Here is a 15,329-nt window from a genome sequence, read left to right as displayed (position 1 = left end):
TTCCACTTATCTTCAGTGAAGCTTGCCTTAATTATCTAATTGTCATTTTCAAAAAGGGAAAAAGTATACATAACTTCTGCAGGGAAAAAAAATTGGTAGGCCCTTCCAGAAAATAAATTATTTTTTGGATGTTATTTTCTCATCAGCATCCTCAACACTTGAGGACAAGCTTTCACCTGAGTGGAGGGCTCCAGTATATGAGGCTTCCTGCCCATTTAGAATACCTCAGGGGCTAAGTCTGACTTTCCTAGATTTGATTCCTAATAGCATCATGCTGCTTAAAGTGTTAACACCTTAAAGTGTTAACACCTTTGAAAAAATCTAGTCAGGAGGAAGGTTTAAAAAAGATGCTCCATGAATAAGATAAAGGAATTCTTGAGGCTCTGGTGTCAACCTGCAAAAAAAATCCATTTTGTAAAAATTAACTCTTTCTTCTTTGAGAAGTAGAGAATATTTAATCCAAAGAAAGAATTCAGTCTAAGCTGAGACCTTATCATAAATTAAAAGGAAAAAAAAAAAGGAAAGTAAAGATAATTAATAGTTGGACATAACTCAATTTTAAGGTAACTACTAACTGGACTGACTGTAAACTTTTTAAAATGAAAAAAAAAATTACCCAAGAAATGCAAAACACTGCAACATTTATAACTGCAAAGTTTTAAAATCATTTGCACAGCATTTCCAGTGATAGTTCAAGTCCATACAGCGCAGCCAAGTATCTTTCAATCTCCAAGATTCACTTTTTCAACTAGAAATAACAATGCTTACTTTACCCCTACCCTAGTGAGTAAAGCAGCTTCTCACTCCAGCTTCATCTCATTATTTTTCATTTCCTTCTCCTACTTTTACTTTCTACCTGCATTTCTCCATATTTTGTCAAAGAAGTCAGCCTGAAGAGCTTCTAAGCCCTGACCCTTGCTCTTACATTTTGGGGAATCCAGGCTGGCACATTAACTCCAGCCATAATGGTAACATACTACAAACACTTTGGGAAAAAACTCAGTGATCTGTGAAGACTAAAAGAACTGCCTCAAGTTTATTGTATTTTCGAATCAAAATGTCAATTACGTTGGACCGAGAGATTTCTGGCATGCTGCTAACAGGAAAATTCTGCCTTATAATTTGGCCTCTGGTGGTTGTGGCATTTAAAATGCAATAAACACATCCCAGAAGCCCTCTGCAGATGTATCTTGAACACAGTGTATAAGCCCCCTGTTCCATGAAAAGAAACAAAGAACACACACAGCTGAGAGTCAGATAATGTGGAATGAAAAACAAGGAGAATGACAAAAAAAAAAAAAGAAAGAAAATACAACTCAACTTTGCCCTAAATGTTCTGTTAGCTATTAGGTGATAGCCAAATTTTCTGCTCGGCATTAATAGCCCTGAAAAACTAAAAGCCAAGAGGGCCACTGGTCGAGCCAGCTTAATGAAGAACATATTTCAAGGTCCCTTCTCCCCTGCCACGGGAGAACAAGTCTTCACCTGAATGGATGTGACAGCAGTGTTCGCCTCGGTGCCTTTAAAATGAACTAAACAGGGTTTCATACGTATTTATCACCCTGACATGTGATTCTGCTGCCTGAACAAACAAGATCACTGCACTGCCATCTTAGTGACTTGGAGAACTTGGAGTAAAAGAAGGCAGCCTCAGATTCTGCTGTACAGGCTTGAGAAGGGAATTGGGCATCTATGCTCACTTCTAATGCCCGTGGACAAGCCTGCCCCCCACAGACACAGCCTTGAAGGGACTAAAGAAGGGCACATCACAGAAGAAAACCTGCCTCCGTTCAGATGGGAATGGAGGGAGAAACTACTACTCCAGATTGAGGGGAGGGGAGAGAGGAGGTACATGCATGTAAGCCTTTGTCTAGGTCAACAGGCAGATTCAGGGACTTCTCGCAAGCCTTACTCTAAGTTTCATTCCTTTGCGAACACGGATGGAAGAATAATGCTATTACAGAAGAGCCTTCTGAACGTCTCAGCTCTGTATCACTTGGCAATGGCGGCTTCAGCAGTGGTTTTTGCCCACAACTTCCTTCCTTCCCTCCATATATCATCTTTCCACAGATGCTAGGAAACTGCAACTGCTTTAATTCCCGGAGGCGTTCTCACCTCAGGGACCCAGTCAATAATAGTAACAATAAGTCGTGCCACTTAACATGAGATCCAGAAAACTTTTGTTCTTAAGTGCTTTCCGCCATCAATAAGAAAAATGTGTCTCCTCAGTAAGGGAATGAGTACAATCATTTCTATTATATTAATAGCTACAGTGGCATTATTTTCTGAGGACCAGATCCAATTTCAAATGTGACTCTACAGTACAAGACTACAAACTTATTTGTTATTTTAAGGTCTAAAATTTGAAAATTGGATTAGAGTGAAAACATTCAGAGAGATATAGAATACTCGGTACTCCTATCTCAGTCCTGTTCCAGGCTTTTAAATAAAGAAAAAAAAAAAATTCATTAACTTTTGGCAGCAGTATTGGTGGAGAAAAGTGTAGGCAACAATTGAACAGGGCTTCCAAGAGCAGGAAGTGAACCTGAGGCCTTGGGCTTACATAAAAGCAAGTGAGAAAATCCACAGGGGCTAAAATCGCTATCCATCTCAGCAACAACAGGTCTTCCAGTTAGTATTGGTGACTGGTGCTTAACTGTTAGCCAGAGGAATTAGCATTTTTTCTTTTTTTTTTTTTTAAAGAGCAGCCAGTGGAATGAATCGTATCACAGCTGACAAGACAGTTAAGCCAATCATAAGAGCATTTTGTTTATGCTAGCTCTAAATGAACAATCTGGGTAGTCCGGAATCTTCCTGACTTTGCAACGAGCCTGACTTTGCAAGGGGCTCCAGTGCACTGCAGTCTATGCGGTCCATGATAAACAGATGCAATTATGATAGTGAAACCGAGGAAGACCCTGCAGGACCGCCCCAGGGACAGATTTCCATCTTACCCTTGCCCCCGCCTTGGCCCCTGTCTCTTGTTTGTAGAAAAGCTTTAAATTTGCTCTTTGGTTACAGAGCAGATTTAATTAGAGAAGTGAGAATACAGTCAAGCAAGACAAAACAATAATAGTTAAGCCATAGAACAAAGACAAGGACCTTTATTTCCTCCTCAGGGCTATAAATAATATCCTGAGCCATGTCCTTGAGTAGTTGTGCAGATACTAAAACCCCCACTAGGTGGAAGAAGTTAGCTGCATGCTGACCACCAGTACACATAAACCCCAGACTGGGTGGAACCAGAAGACTGATGGCTGAGATTCCTGAAACATCACCATTTCCTCACCATCAACCCATCAGAGAACTGTGCACGAGCTGATCATGCACCCTGTGTCTCTCTCCCCTCAATGTCTTTCAAAACCCTTCCTGAAAAGCCATAGAGGAGCTCGTGTCTTTTGAGCACAAACTGCCCATTCTCCTTGTTTGGTGCTCTGCAGAACACTGTACTTTCTTTCACCACAGCCCCATCAGTGGACCAGCTTTGCTGCACATCAGGTAAGCAGACCCCAGCCTGGTTTGGCAACAACTGCAAGACTGTGAGCTCTCAAGTTCAGTGATACAGCTGGAGGTTTCAAAACATGACAAAATAGGTATTTTTAAAATGTTCTTCTTAGGAAGTAAGATATTTTCTAATTACAAAAGTAATGCATGTTGCTTCTACAAACTGAGAAGGAAAGGAGCACAAGAAAATTAACATTCCTAAGCTCAGCACCCAAGTATAATTACAGCCAACATTTCAGAGAATAGTCTTTTAGACATTTTTTTTCCTAGCATAGATATTAAGAATCAAGTTCTGATGAAGAGTTTGATCACAAAACATTCCTTATACATTTTAATGACAAATTATGATTAAGCAACAACAACTCTTCAAGGCATTCCAGAGCTGAATTTAGTTCTAGTGTAGGTTTGGCATTAGACTAGAAGGCTCCTTTTTAGGAAAGTTCTTACGTGTCAAGTCACTGATCCTATGGTCCAGGCTCAGAAGGAAGCAGCTTTTTCAGACAAGTTTTTGCAAAACCAAGGTATCTATCTAGCAGGTATATACAAAAATAAAGGAGAAAAACTGCATGCTGTTTTGTGCACGTGTCTTTGTTTGCTTCAGACAGGATTAACACATTTGGAGGTGTTCAACTTATCTTCCAAACATGATCTTTTAACAGGGCAGAGGGATTTCTATTCATCTACTTAAATACATTTGATTCAGTTCTTCAAGGTATGCGATACCATCTGTATCATAGCAGATGGGAAAGGAGGTATCTCCTTTATAGTAATAATCTCATTTTGTTCTCAAGACCAAAGAATTCCTTTGAAATGCACATAAAAGCAACACTCACTATCAAAGACAACGGCCATAGCACAAGCAACAAAACCAAAATTGCTCCATAAATAGCCTCTAAGTGGCCTCTGGGTGAAAAATGGTAAACACTTCCCTGGTGAACAGGTCAGTTTACTGCTCTGTCCCTCAGTGTCACCGGCAGCACGGTTTCTCTTAGTAGGCTATCATAACAAGTTCTCATCCAGAAGCAAGCATCCTAAAGAGTCATATTAAAGTAATTACACAGTTGGAAAAGTCTATTGGTACCAATTACTCTAAAAATCTTCCAGATGGAGATTAGTTCTACCACACTGGGTGGCAGAAAATGTGAGACTGCAACAAAGGACTGGCTGAAATCCTTCAGGAAAGCCTGGGGGATGGGCACAGTAGGCCTACAGCCCTTCTTTCCAGCGGTTATACAAGAGCCTTCCAACTGGCCAAAGGTACAGGGATTTACCACAAAGTGGCGTGCAGTTGATACTTGGTGTCTAAAGTGAGGGATCACCTATCATGTCACAGTAGACACAGCTCTGGAACTTTCCAGAGACCTCAACCTCACACTACCTGCCATCCGTGTCTTTTCAAAAGTCTTAGAAAGAACCAGCAGCATGGAATAAGGGGTTATTTCTTATGGATTCAGTTTCAGGTTGAAAAAGTTCTTGGGGATGGGTGGTGGGAATGGTTGTACAACAATGTGAGTGTACTTAATGCCACTGAATTATACATTCAAAATGGCTGCAATGGCAAATTTTATGTCTATGTTATATATACTTTTGTGAAACTTGCTCAGTCGTGTCCCACTCTTTGCAACCCCATGGACTGTACAGTCCACGGAATTCTCCAGGCTAGAATAGTGGAGTGGGGAGCCATTCCCTTCTCCAGGGGATCTTCCCGACCCAGGAATCGAACTGGAGGCTCCTGAATTTTATTACTATATATACACATATGGAATTCCTATACATAGGGTTTCCCTGATGACTCTGTGGGTAAAGTATCTGCCTGCAATGCAGGAGAAACAGGAGACATGGGTTCAATTCCTGGGTTGGGAAGATCCCCTGGAGGAGGAAATGGCAACTCGCTCCAGTATTCCTGCCTAAAAAATCACATGGACAGAGGAGCATGGTGGGCTACAGTTCAAAGGGTCACAAAGAGTTGGACACGACTAAGAGACTAAGCATGCGCGTGCACACACACACACACACACACACACTTTCTCTCTCTCTCTCTCTCTATATATATATATATAAATATATATAATATATGAAAATAAAACCTAGGAACCAAGCAGGGATTTATGTCTCAGAGACATGTTGACCATCCATTTGCCCAGGTTCTACAAGTGGGATCACTAATGAGCTACAGACCTACCTAGAACTCCCCAAACAACAGCCTTACATCCTCATACTGAACACTTTGTTTTGACTGAGGGTGAACATAAGACCCAGCCATGTGAAGACCAGGGCTCCACATTACAAACTACTTTGGGTAACATTTTCTTGCATTGTCCAGTTTGTATTAATGTATTACCCAGTCTCTTTAGAAAGATCCATGCCCCTCAAAAAATTTAAGTTTTTAATATATGAAAATTTTTCTCCTGACCAAGTAAAACTATTTCTTTTAATGTAAGAATTCTGAAAAAATAATCTGGAAAAAATAATAATCTGAAAAAATAATTCTGGGAAAAAAAAAACTACATTTCTCCAAGTTATAGTTTTATTTATAGGATGTTCAGAGCTTAAATTTTAAGTTCAAACCATCTTATGCCAAGTATACTACTATAATTAACCTCTTTTCCTGTTGCATATGGCTCTTAGGCATTCACTCTATCCAGTAGTTTGCTTTAAGGGACATCAATGTCCTTGGAAAGTAGGTGGGTCATGATAATAAGCTAATGAGAGGCTAGTTTTAACTACACATTACAGAACAACTCACAATGAAAATGAGTCTTTCTAGAGAAAGAGAAAGCATGATCTAGCTAGGATATTGACTGCTTTACTTTAATCAAAGACTCCAAATATCAATGACTATGCAAGTTGAAAACAAAAAAATGTTTCTCGAAGTGTTAAAAATTAGGGCATCTGATTACACACAAAACTCAGAAAAGGAAGCCATAATCATATCCTTACAGTTCTGGAAGCAACATGAAGAATAATTAGTCTAATGCTGCCAAGGAGTGATAAGAGTCAAAAGTCAAACTAATCTTCTACTTATTTTTCCTCTAAATCAGAATGCACAGGAATAAAGAAAACATTTCAACACAGAAATTTCACCATAAATCTCTGCTAGACAATACTGACTGAGGATCTCAATCCTTCACATTCCAACAGCTACCATATAAATCAAATTTTGTACAAGATTATAGTGGTATTTTTATTCAGTAATTAGGTAGTAAAATAAGAATAAAAAGATGGGGTAAAAGGTGCCTGGACCATTGGATAGTCTTAACACCAAAGTGTCTGGTCTCTTCTTCCAACATTTGATATGTTAGAAGGTAAGAGAAGAATGTAGGAAGGTTTTTTAGGTTCCAAATAGCCTTTTGCTATAATCTCATTAGAACACATATTTCGATCAAATTAATGAGTGAAATTGTTAGCAATGCCAATGAATAGAAAATACAAGGAAAGATTTCTACCTTTTACAGCCATCTGAAAAAAATACCAATAATGGTTCTCTTTGGATAATTTTATACCTATTCACTATTTTGGACATGTTGTGTTAAATAATGAAAACTCAATGTCCCACTTGTTCTCAAGTTCATACTAAACAACCTGCATGATATTTGCCCTAGACAAATCTTACTTTTGTAATTTACTAGTAAGCTTCAAGGAGAGGAAAACAAAACAAACAGGAAGGGAAAGTAGAAAAATGTAAATTTCTGTATGTTTTGTGTGTTGTCTTCTATACACTATTAGTGATTACTGTTAAGTTTCAACATTTGTTACTTGTTCAGTAACATATTAATCACCCATCTGAACACAACTGATTGTGCATAATTCTAACTATCACAGATACATATATTTTTCTCCCCTCAAAGTGGCATTTCCCTTTGTATCTTCATATACTAGTACAAAAGACCCACTTCTGGTTGCCAAAAAAATGTCCATATATTCATTATAGATTCAAGATAAAAAGAGAAAGAAATCTCACATTTGGTGTTAACTGTCATAATCCCAAAATACTGCATACATCATTGACTCCTGTGCTAAGGCCTCAGGCTCATCAGCAATTTCTTGAAATGGTCAGGGTATAAAATATCTTACCTTACCTAAGCAGATGAGCTGGGAACCACAGTCTTGAGTATTACACTGCTGCCATCTTCACTTAGTTATTTTAATCTCTAAAGAATTTTAGCTACAACCTCATCAGCAAATGTTTCAAGCAAAGTGCTAGATCAAAGTCATTTTTTTTTCCCCTAGAGAAGAAAACAGGCAGGGAAGATAAGAGGGGAGAAAAGGTAATTTACCTGCATCAATTTTCTGGAGAGCTCATTAGTGAGGAACTCTTCTTCCTTCTCATAATTTACAGCAAGGGTTTCTTTCTCCTTCTGCAAAGCTTGAATTTTCTTGAATAAAGTGTTACTTATGAATTCTTCTTCCTGCTCAGCCCGGGCTTGCTGTTAAAATTTTCAAAAAAAGAGAAAAACAAAACAAAAATACGTTAAGCAAATAGGAATTTACTAATTGAAATATGGTTCTTATTTTCAGAGAGGGCGCCCATTTTAACTAGAGCTCTATTTTTAACTGTGAACCAATATACCCCAAGATGACAAAACAGAGGAACTGAGTAGCAACCAACCATAAAAGTAAATCTGTTACCCCAAAGGGACTCCCTGTACTATCGTCTTAAACGGCTAGTGTGTCAGTTGCTCAGTTGTGTCTGACTCTTTGTGACCCCTTGGACTGTAGCCTGCTAGGCTCCTCTGTCCATGGAATTCTCCAGGCAAAAATACTGGAGTGGGTAGCCATTCCCTTTTCCAGGGGATCTTCCCAACCCATGGGTCGAACCTGGGTCTCCTGCATTGCAGGCAGATTTTTTACTGAGCCACCAGGCAAGCCCTATTAAAGGGATATTTCAAAGAAATTAACAAAGATGGTTTGCAGTTTTTAGAAGCTATCCCAAATCAATCACCAGAATACAGAAAGCTCCTTCTCATATGGCAGACGGGTCCAGTGCTGGGGTATGCGTATCAATTCATGACAACTCTCCACAAGTCTCCTCATTCAAAGGGTTCAGAGTTAAAACACCTAGGTAACATCTTTTACTGAAGCAAAGAAGTACCTTTTACCAAAAGTAAAATCATGTCACCTCTTCAAGATGTTACTGAAAGGGTTTGGATATGCAATTTGAAAAGCAATACAGAAAGACATAGATTAATTTACATGTTCATTAAGTACTTATTGGAAGGAAATATAGCAAACAGCTAAAAAGTAGTTGTTGCAAAGAGTCCAGGGGATGAAAGATAAGGATGAATGAGGGCAGCGTCATTTTTCACTCATTTCCCTACTGGGAAATTTTTGGAGGTGAGGGCAAGGACAGGCATTACTAAATGTTAAAAAAAGAAGAAAAGGGAGTCAGGCGTCATTCAATGCAGATGAAAATATTCTCCTATAGATTCCTCCCTCCACTTGTGTTTTAACAGAATAAACAGAAAAACCTAGTCATCCTTGCAGGAAACTAATTTTTTCAGAAAACGGGGGCTTGTTCCAAACGGACTCAACTCTCTTCAAAGTACCTTTTAAGCTGCAACATTTTGATGCATGAGTCCCCAGTAACGCAGTCCTATTTCATCTGCCAAGTCCAGGAAGGAAAGAACTGCAGCAATTCCAAGCCTCCAACGCCTGTCACTTATACAAGACAGCCAGAGGGCAAGAGAAGAAAGGGCACCTACCTGAGACAATCGCCACCTTTTATTGTAAAAGGTCCGACCGCCACTCCCAACTCGGCTGGCTGGGCTTGCTGGGATTGCCACCCCCACCTGGAGAGCCCTGGTTTCTGGGAGCTCATCCTCCCTGCTCCCCATCACGAGGAGGAAGGATGCCAGTGCCTGGAACTGCCTGCCAAGCAAATCTACTGAAGAAAGTCATGTGTATGTGGTACTAAGACTGAAAAAAGAGCTACATAGCAAATGGAAGCTTGGGGAGGAGGTCTGGCTCTCCAGTTCTTTAAGACACCATCTGGCATAGGCCGGGAGAGGTAAGCAACAAAGAACACATCACTCAGCTAATAAGGTTTTATGACCAGCCAAGCACACCCGGGAAGCAGGCCGGAGGTTCCCAGGGTTCCCTTACACATTTTGTAATTCATCAGCGCTTCTCAAGGTCGTGATCTTTACCCAATGGTCAAGGGAGCACAGCCCAGGACTGGCACTTCCTCTCCCCTTTAAATTGACCCCCAACTCGGCTTCAAAACTCTCAGACTTCAAGATCTCATACTAGTGCACTGGGCAGGAATCCAAAGCATTTCTTTCGGGCATATATGACACACACATCCAAGCCCGCAATCTGTTCGAGTTACCTGTTTTTCTGGTTTTGACTGACAAAGGTCTATATGATTTGAGTTTTGATTATTCTAAAAGGAACAGGACACAAAGGTAGAGACGGGAACTGTAATGCCTTTGCAGGTGATTCTGCACTTAGATTTCAAAAGGATGTTTACCATAAACTCACTTCATTATCAGATCAGACTCAACTTCTTGTGTGTTACCTGGCATTCTCCATTTAGATGACTGGTAAATTTACCCACAGTCCAGTAACAGAGAACCAGGCTCCAAGGCCCAGCAGACTACCACTCCCTTTGCACAGGGACCTAGAAGTGAAAAGCTGAAAATAAGAGGCCAGGCCCTAAAAGTTCAAAAATAAAAAGGATTGGAGGCAAGCTAGGTCTGTTCTGTAAGTGCCTTCCAAAGTAAGTGATGGTTGTGAGAGACCCAGGCTTTAGCCAACAAAACTTGTCACCATTTTAGAATAGCCCATTATTTCTAGGCAATAGAAATAGAATAATAGAAAGAGAAAAAGCCACTCCAAGGACCCACCAACAACATGAGTAACTGTTCTATAGAGGCTGGTTAAAGTCTATCTAAAGTCTATTTAACAAGGTTTTAACCAGGCCTGACACAGACCTCCTTTCACTAAGTTTTTGCATTGGGGACTGTTACTCTGCTTCCCATAGCATCTAAACACACAGAGGAAAAAACATCTATCTGGGGGATACTCCAGGTCCCCCAAACATAAAACTAGTTCACTCTTTTCTCCAACTGGTCACAAAGCATTTTTAGGAATTAACTCACAAATGAGGGGAAAAGACAGGGTGCTATATCCAATACAGCTCCAGAGAAAATTGTTTAAAAACTCAGCTCTAGTGTACTGATGACCATAGGTAAACACGATCATCACAGTAGGTGCTGTGCATCACAGACAAGCAAGAAGCATCCATCTGGATTTTCCCTGCAGCTTTCCCCCTACTCTTTAGGCATTATCTTCTCAATCTTCATCTCAAATCCTGGCTTTTTCTTCCCCTCAAGTCCAAAACAGGCTTCCCAGGTGGCGTTAGTGGTAAAGAACCTGCTTGCCAATGCAGGATATGTAAGAGAGAGATAGAGGTTTGATCTCTGGGTGGAGAAGATCCCCTGGAGTAGGAAATGGCAACCCACTCCAGTATTCTTGCCTGGAGAATCCCAAAGAAGAGCCTAGCAGGTTACAGTCCACAGGATTGCAAAGAGATGAACATGCCTGAAGTGACTTAGCATATATGCATGCACACAAATTCCAAAACAGGTCTTTTCATTTAGGCTGTAAAAGCAATCACTTTTCCAATTTATCTCTCCCAAAGAAGCCAAGAGCTAGATAGACCACAGCCTAGGAGCAAAACAGGTCATGTGCTATTTGCAAGGAACTTGGGGTTGGACAAGTGGACAGAACAGAGATAAAACAGGCTGACATGAAATCTCAGTTTTATCAATCTATTTCCCTTTTATCTGAAATGCTTGAAAATCTCAGCATACCTAAACACATCCAAATTCAAAAATCAAACTCTATCCTCAAAACTAAAAAAAAAAAAAAACTATCAAGGTTAGCTTATAACTCCTTAAACTCTCAAAAGAAAATATGAGCCAAACTATTACAAACTCTTTGTTTTGCATATGTTTGTAGAGTTGAAGACTGCAAAAATCTGGGGGAAATAAAAAACTCTGTGATTACAGATATAGAGAACAAACTAGTGGTTACCAGTGGGAGAGCAACTACAGAGGGAAGGAAGTAAGAGGTACAAACAACCAGGCATAAAATAAGCTACAAGGAAATATTGTACAACATGGAGAATATAGCCAATACTTTATAATAACTATAAATAAACTTTTAAAAATTGTTAATCACAATATTGTACACTTTGTAATTTACATAACATTGTGCAGCAACTATACTTCTATTTTAAAAATGTGATTATATTTTCATGTTCGATAAGGTTCCAACTGCTATGTTCAGAAGTTGAGTGAATGCTAGCATTACCTTATTCACTTATTGGTGTCTGCTACTTTGTCCCTCACCCAGCAGGGTTCACCTGACTTCTGCTAATGTGAGGAGTACAAAGAGTACAAAGCAAGTCTCAGTCTCCATCACTCTACGCATTCTACAGAAGTTTGATTAAGAAAAAAAAAAAAAAAGAAAGGGACCGGTGGGAGAGACACAGAAGCAATTTACCAAGGTCTTTGGAAAAAATGGAAGCCCACTCCAGTATTCTTGCCTGGAGAATCCCATGGACAGAGGAGCCTGGTGAGCTACAGTCTATGGGGTTGCAAAGAGTCAGACACGACTTAGCGAGTAAACAACAAACTGGGAAAAATAAACATCCATCAAAAAATTCTTAGAAAACAATTATTTTCTCCTGAGTCACCAGATATTTATTTAGGCAACCATACTCTAGATGAGCACAATTTTCTGCTGATAAGGAAATCATTCTGACCCACTGCTATTATGAGCAGGGCACAAATTTGATAGGAGATTCCCCTGTGATTGTTTAGTGCTTCTGTTCTCTATCAGTGATATTCTGGAAATCAAAGGTTAGTACAGAAAGGAGAATTTAAAAACTCTCAACAAGAGCACTCACTGCTGGCAAGAAAATCCAAGTACCAAGACCAAAATTATGTAAGATGATGTAACTCATCATTTGTCAAGAGTAAGAAAAGGATGGTTTCCAAAGCAAAAAAAAAAAAAAAAAATACAGGCATTTATCTATTTGACAGCAGGCGCAGGTGAAGGATATAATGAAGAGAAAGCTCAAGTGCCTACCAAGATTTTGCAACTGTTTTACAACATTACCTTTAATTTGAATGCTGTTTGCTTTAATAACAAAAAATCATAATACTAAGATACCTTGGGGGTTGGGAGGGAGGCTTGAGAGGGAGGGGGAATACACACACACACACACACACACACACACACACACTTATGGCTGATTTAGGTTGTTGTACTGCAGAAAACAATACAATGTTGTAAAGCAGTTATCCTCCAATTAAAAAAAACACCTTGAAGCTCTAATTTTTAAGAATTCAGGCAGGCTGGTATGTATTATTTTAATTATTTAAATTCCTTAAATTTAGGAACCTATTTACTTACATTATTCAAATTATTTAAATTTATTATTCTGTTGCTTAGTAACTTACAATTCAAATTTTAACGATCTTAACACCTCAGTTTGAAAAAGCATCTGAAACCAAATTGTCAGGATGGCAGAAACCAGCGCCAAGCCAGGAAACTGAGTAACACTATGTTCTCTCCCTGCTCTCATTTATGAGGTACACCATTGCCTGTATCGATTGTTCTGGGAGATGCTCAGCATTCAGTGGAGCTCATGACAGAGGGCTGGCACCTCTTACAAGATTAACCTGGACATCAGTCATACCCATGGGTTTATCAGAACAAACTACTATCCTGCCATGGTCCTGCACTGGCTAACGTTTTAAGTGCCAGTAGATCCCCTGGAGGAGGGAATGGCAACCCATCACAGTATTCTTGCTTGGAGAATTCATGGACAGAGGGCCTGGCGGGCTACAGTCCATGCGTCACAAAGAGTCAGACAAGACTGAGCAACTGACACACACACACTGCAGTGGTGGGTGACAGGCAGGACATGCGACAAGCCCAAGGCCCACACCATGATTCTTCTATTAGAAGAACTAAGGGAGTGATGTCAATTACATGCCTGAGAACTATAATCCTCTATTTTGGCCATGGAAGCACCAGGTTATCTCGTGCTTCCTTCACACACTGTGTACCAGCCCACAGTAAAAGCAATTAACAACTGATAGACGAAAGCATTTATATTATTTATTTCCTCCCAGTATTGTCAGCAGATCACTAGGTACACAAGGGCCAGAACAGAGTCATTATCAGCCCTCACAAGTGTGCTATGCTGCCCCAGACACTGTGCCCAGGCCATTGTTCCAGGACTGCAGGGCAAGGGAGGAAACAGCAACAAAGGGGGGCTTTCAGGACAACTCAGAGAATCTTGATGTTAAAAAGGACCTTAATGGTTAACCAGTTTCATCAAGCTGCAACTCCTCACAAACCAGCTTAGTGAAAGACCAGCCCTCACCACTAGTCTGCAGGGAACAACACATCCCTCTGTGCGTGTCCTATTGGACACAAGCAGAAACAGCTCTACAGACATGCCCCGCCCCATGAATTCAACAACACCCAAACTGGTCCATGCCCAGTTCAGGAAGATGAGCGCCCTGGTCACTTGCTGGGATACAGAGCAATGAGAAACTGCTAGGGAAGTTACTAAATGTTTACAGTGGATTATGGGTTAAGAATTTATCTCCCCTTGGGCCAGTGACACACAGAACAAGTCCATAGGCCAAACTTTGAACAGCATGGTTTGGGGTGGAAGACGGGGACAGTGCATCCACGCCATCAGACTCTGGAGTCAGGCTGCCCGGTTTATAAGGTGCCTATGCCCACCTCCAGCTGTGTAACCCCAGCTGAGTCACGGGACCTCTCTGGGCCATTACAATCTCCTCTAGAAAGTGAAAATAATGGCACCTCCCTCCAGGTTGGTTACAAAGATAAATTCACACAATTCACATCAAGAGCTTATCATACTCATACCTTGCATGAGTAAGCACTCGAGAGACATTTAGCAGAAGAGCTTGAAGAGGGGGTATGTACAGGATGATTCATGAGAGAACAGTGAAGTCTTAGGGAATCTCACTTCATTTAGCTAAAAAGGGCGATGAACCTATTTGCAAAAGCACAAATAAAGACACAGACGTGGAGAACAAACACACGGACACCAAGGAATGAAGGAGTAGGATGAACTGGCAGATTGGGACTGACATACATACACACTAGAAAACAGATAACTAATGAGAAGCTAATACAGCACAGGGAACTCAACTCAGTGCTCTGTGAGGACCTAAATGGGAAGGCAATTCAAAAAAGAGGGGATGTATGTATTCATATAGCTGATTCACTTTACTGTACAGCAGAAATTGGCAAAATATTGTAAAGCAACTGTACTCCAATCAAAATATTAAAAAGAAAAAAGGAGAAATGGACACCGTTGTGGCACAGAAAAAAAAAAATATAGTGGAAGAATTAAAAAAAAAAAAAAAACATGGCTTGTATGTGCTGTCATAAAAAGATGTTGAGGGACTTCCCTGGTGGTCCACCAGTTAAGACTCCATGCTCCTGATGCAGGGGGCCTGGATTTGATCCCTGGTCAGGGAGCTAGATCCCACATATACCACAACGAAAGATCTCAAGGGCTGTAACCAAGACCCAGTGCAGCCCAATAAAGAAATAAAATATTTTTAAAAATGTCTAGCAAGAAAAGGTTAAGTGAAGTAGAGAAAGTAAAGGTGGAAGGGCCCTACATTGAGCTCCCAAACAAAATCCACATACCAAGGACACAAAACACTGTAAGTCAGTTAACAGAAACTGTTGACTGTTCCACACAGACACTAACTGCCCTACTCTCACGATAAGCAATGGCTTCAGACCTCCAAATTCTCATA

The 15,329-nt window shown here is 40.3% G+C and overlaps 1 protein-coding gene across 1 annotated transcript in view; it reads right to left on the bottom strand.

Annotated features, from left to right (window-relative positions):
• CCDC6 (coiled-coil domain containing 6) overlaps window positions 1-15,329 on the bottom strand; it is a 110,448-nt gene that overhangs the window by 49,412 nt on the left and 45,707 nt on the right. Inside the window, exon 2 of the mRNA XM_081569059.1 lies at window positions 7,782-7,931. Coding sequence (XP_081425185.1) covers window positions 7,782-7,931 — 150 coding nt within the window. The remainder of the gene's footprint in view (window positions 1-7,781; window positions 7,932-15,329) is intronic.

This window comes from Giraffa tippelskirchi, chromosome 2, assembly GCF_054371585.1.
Source record: "Giraffa tippelskirchi isolate mGirTip1 chromosome 2, T2T-mGirTip1v1.2.pri, whole genome shotgun sequence".
Lineage (NCBI taxonomy): Eukaryota > Metazoa > Chordata > Mammalia > Artiodactyla > Giraffidae > Giraffa > Giraffa tippelskirchi.
Note: the sequence above shows the minus strand (reverse complement) of the source record. Positions and strands in the feature narration are given on the sequence as shown.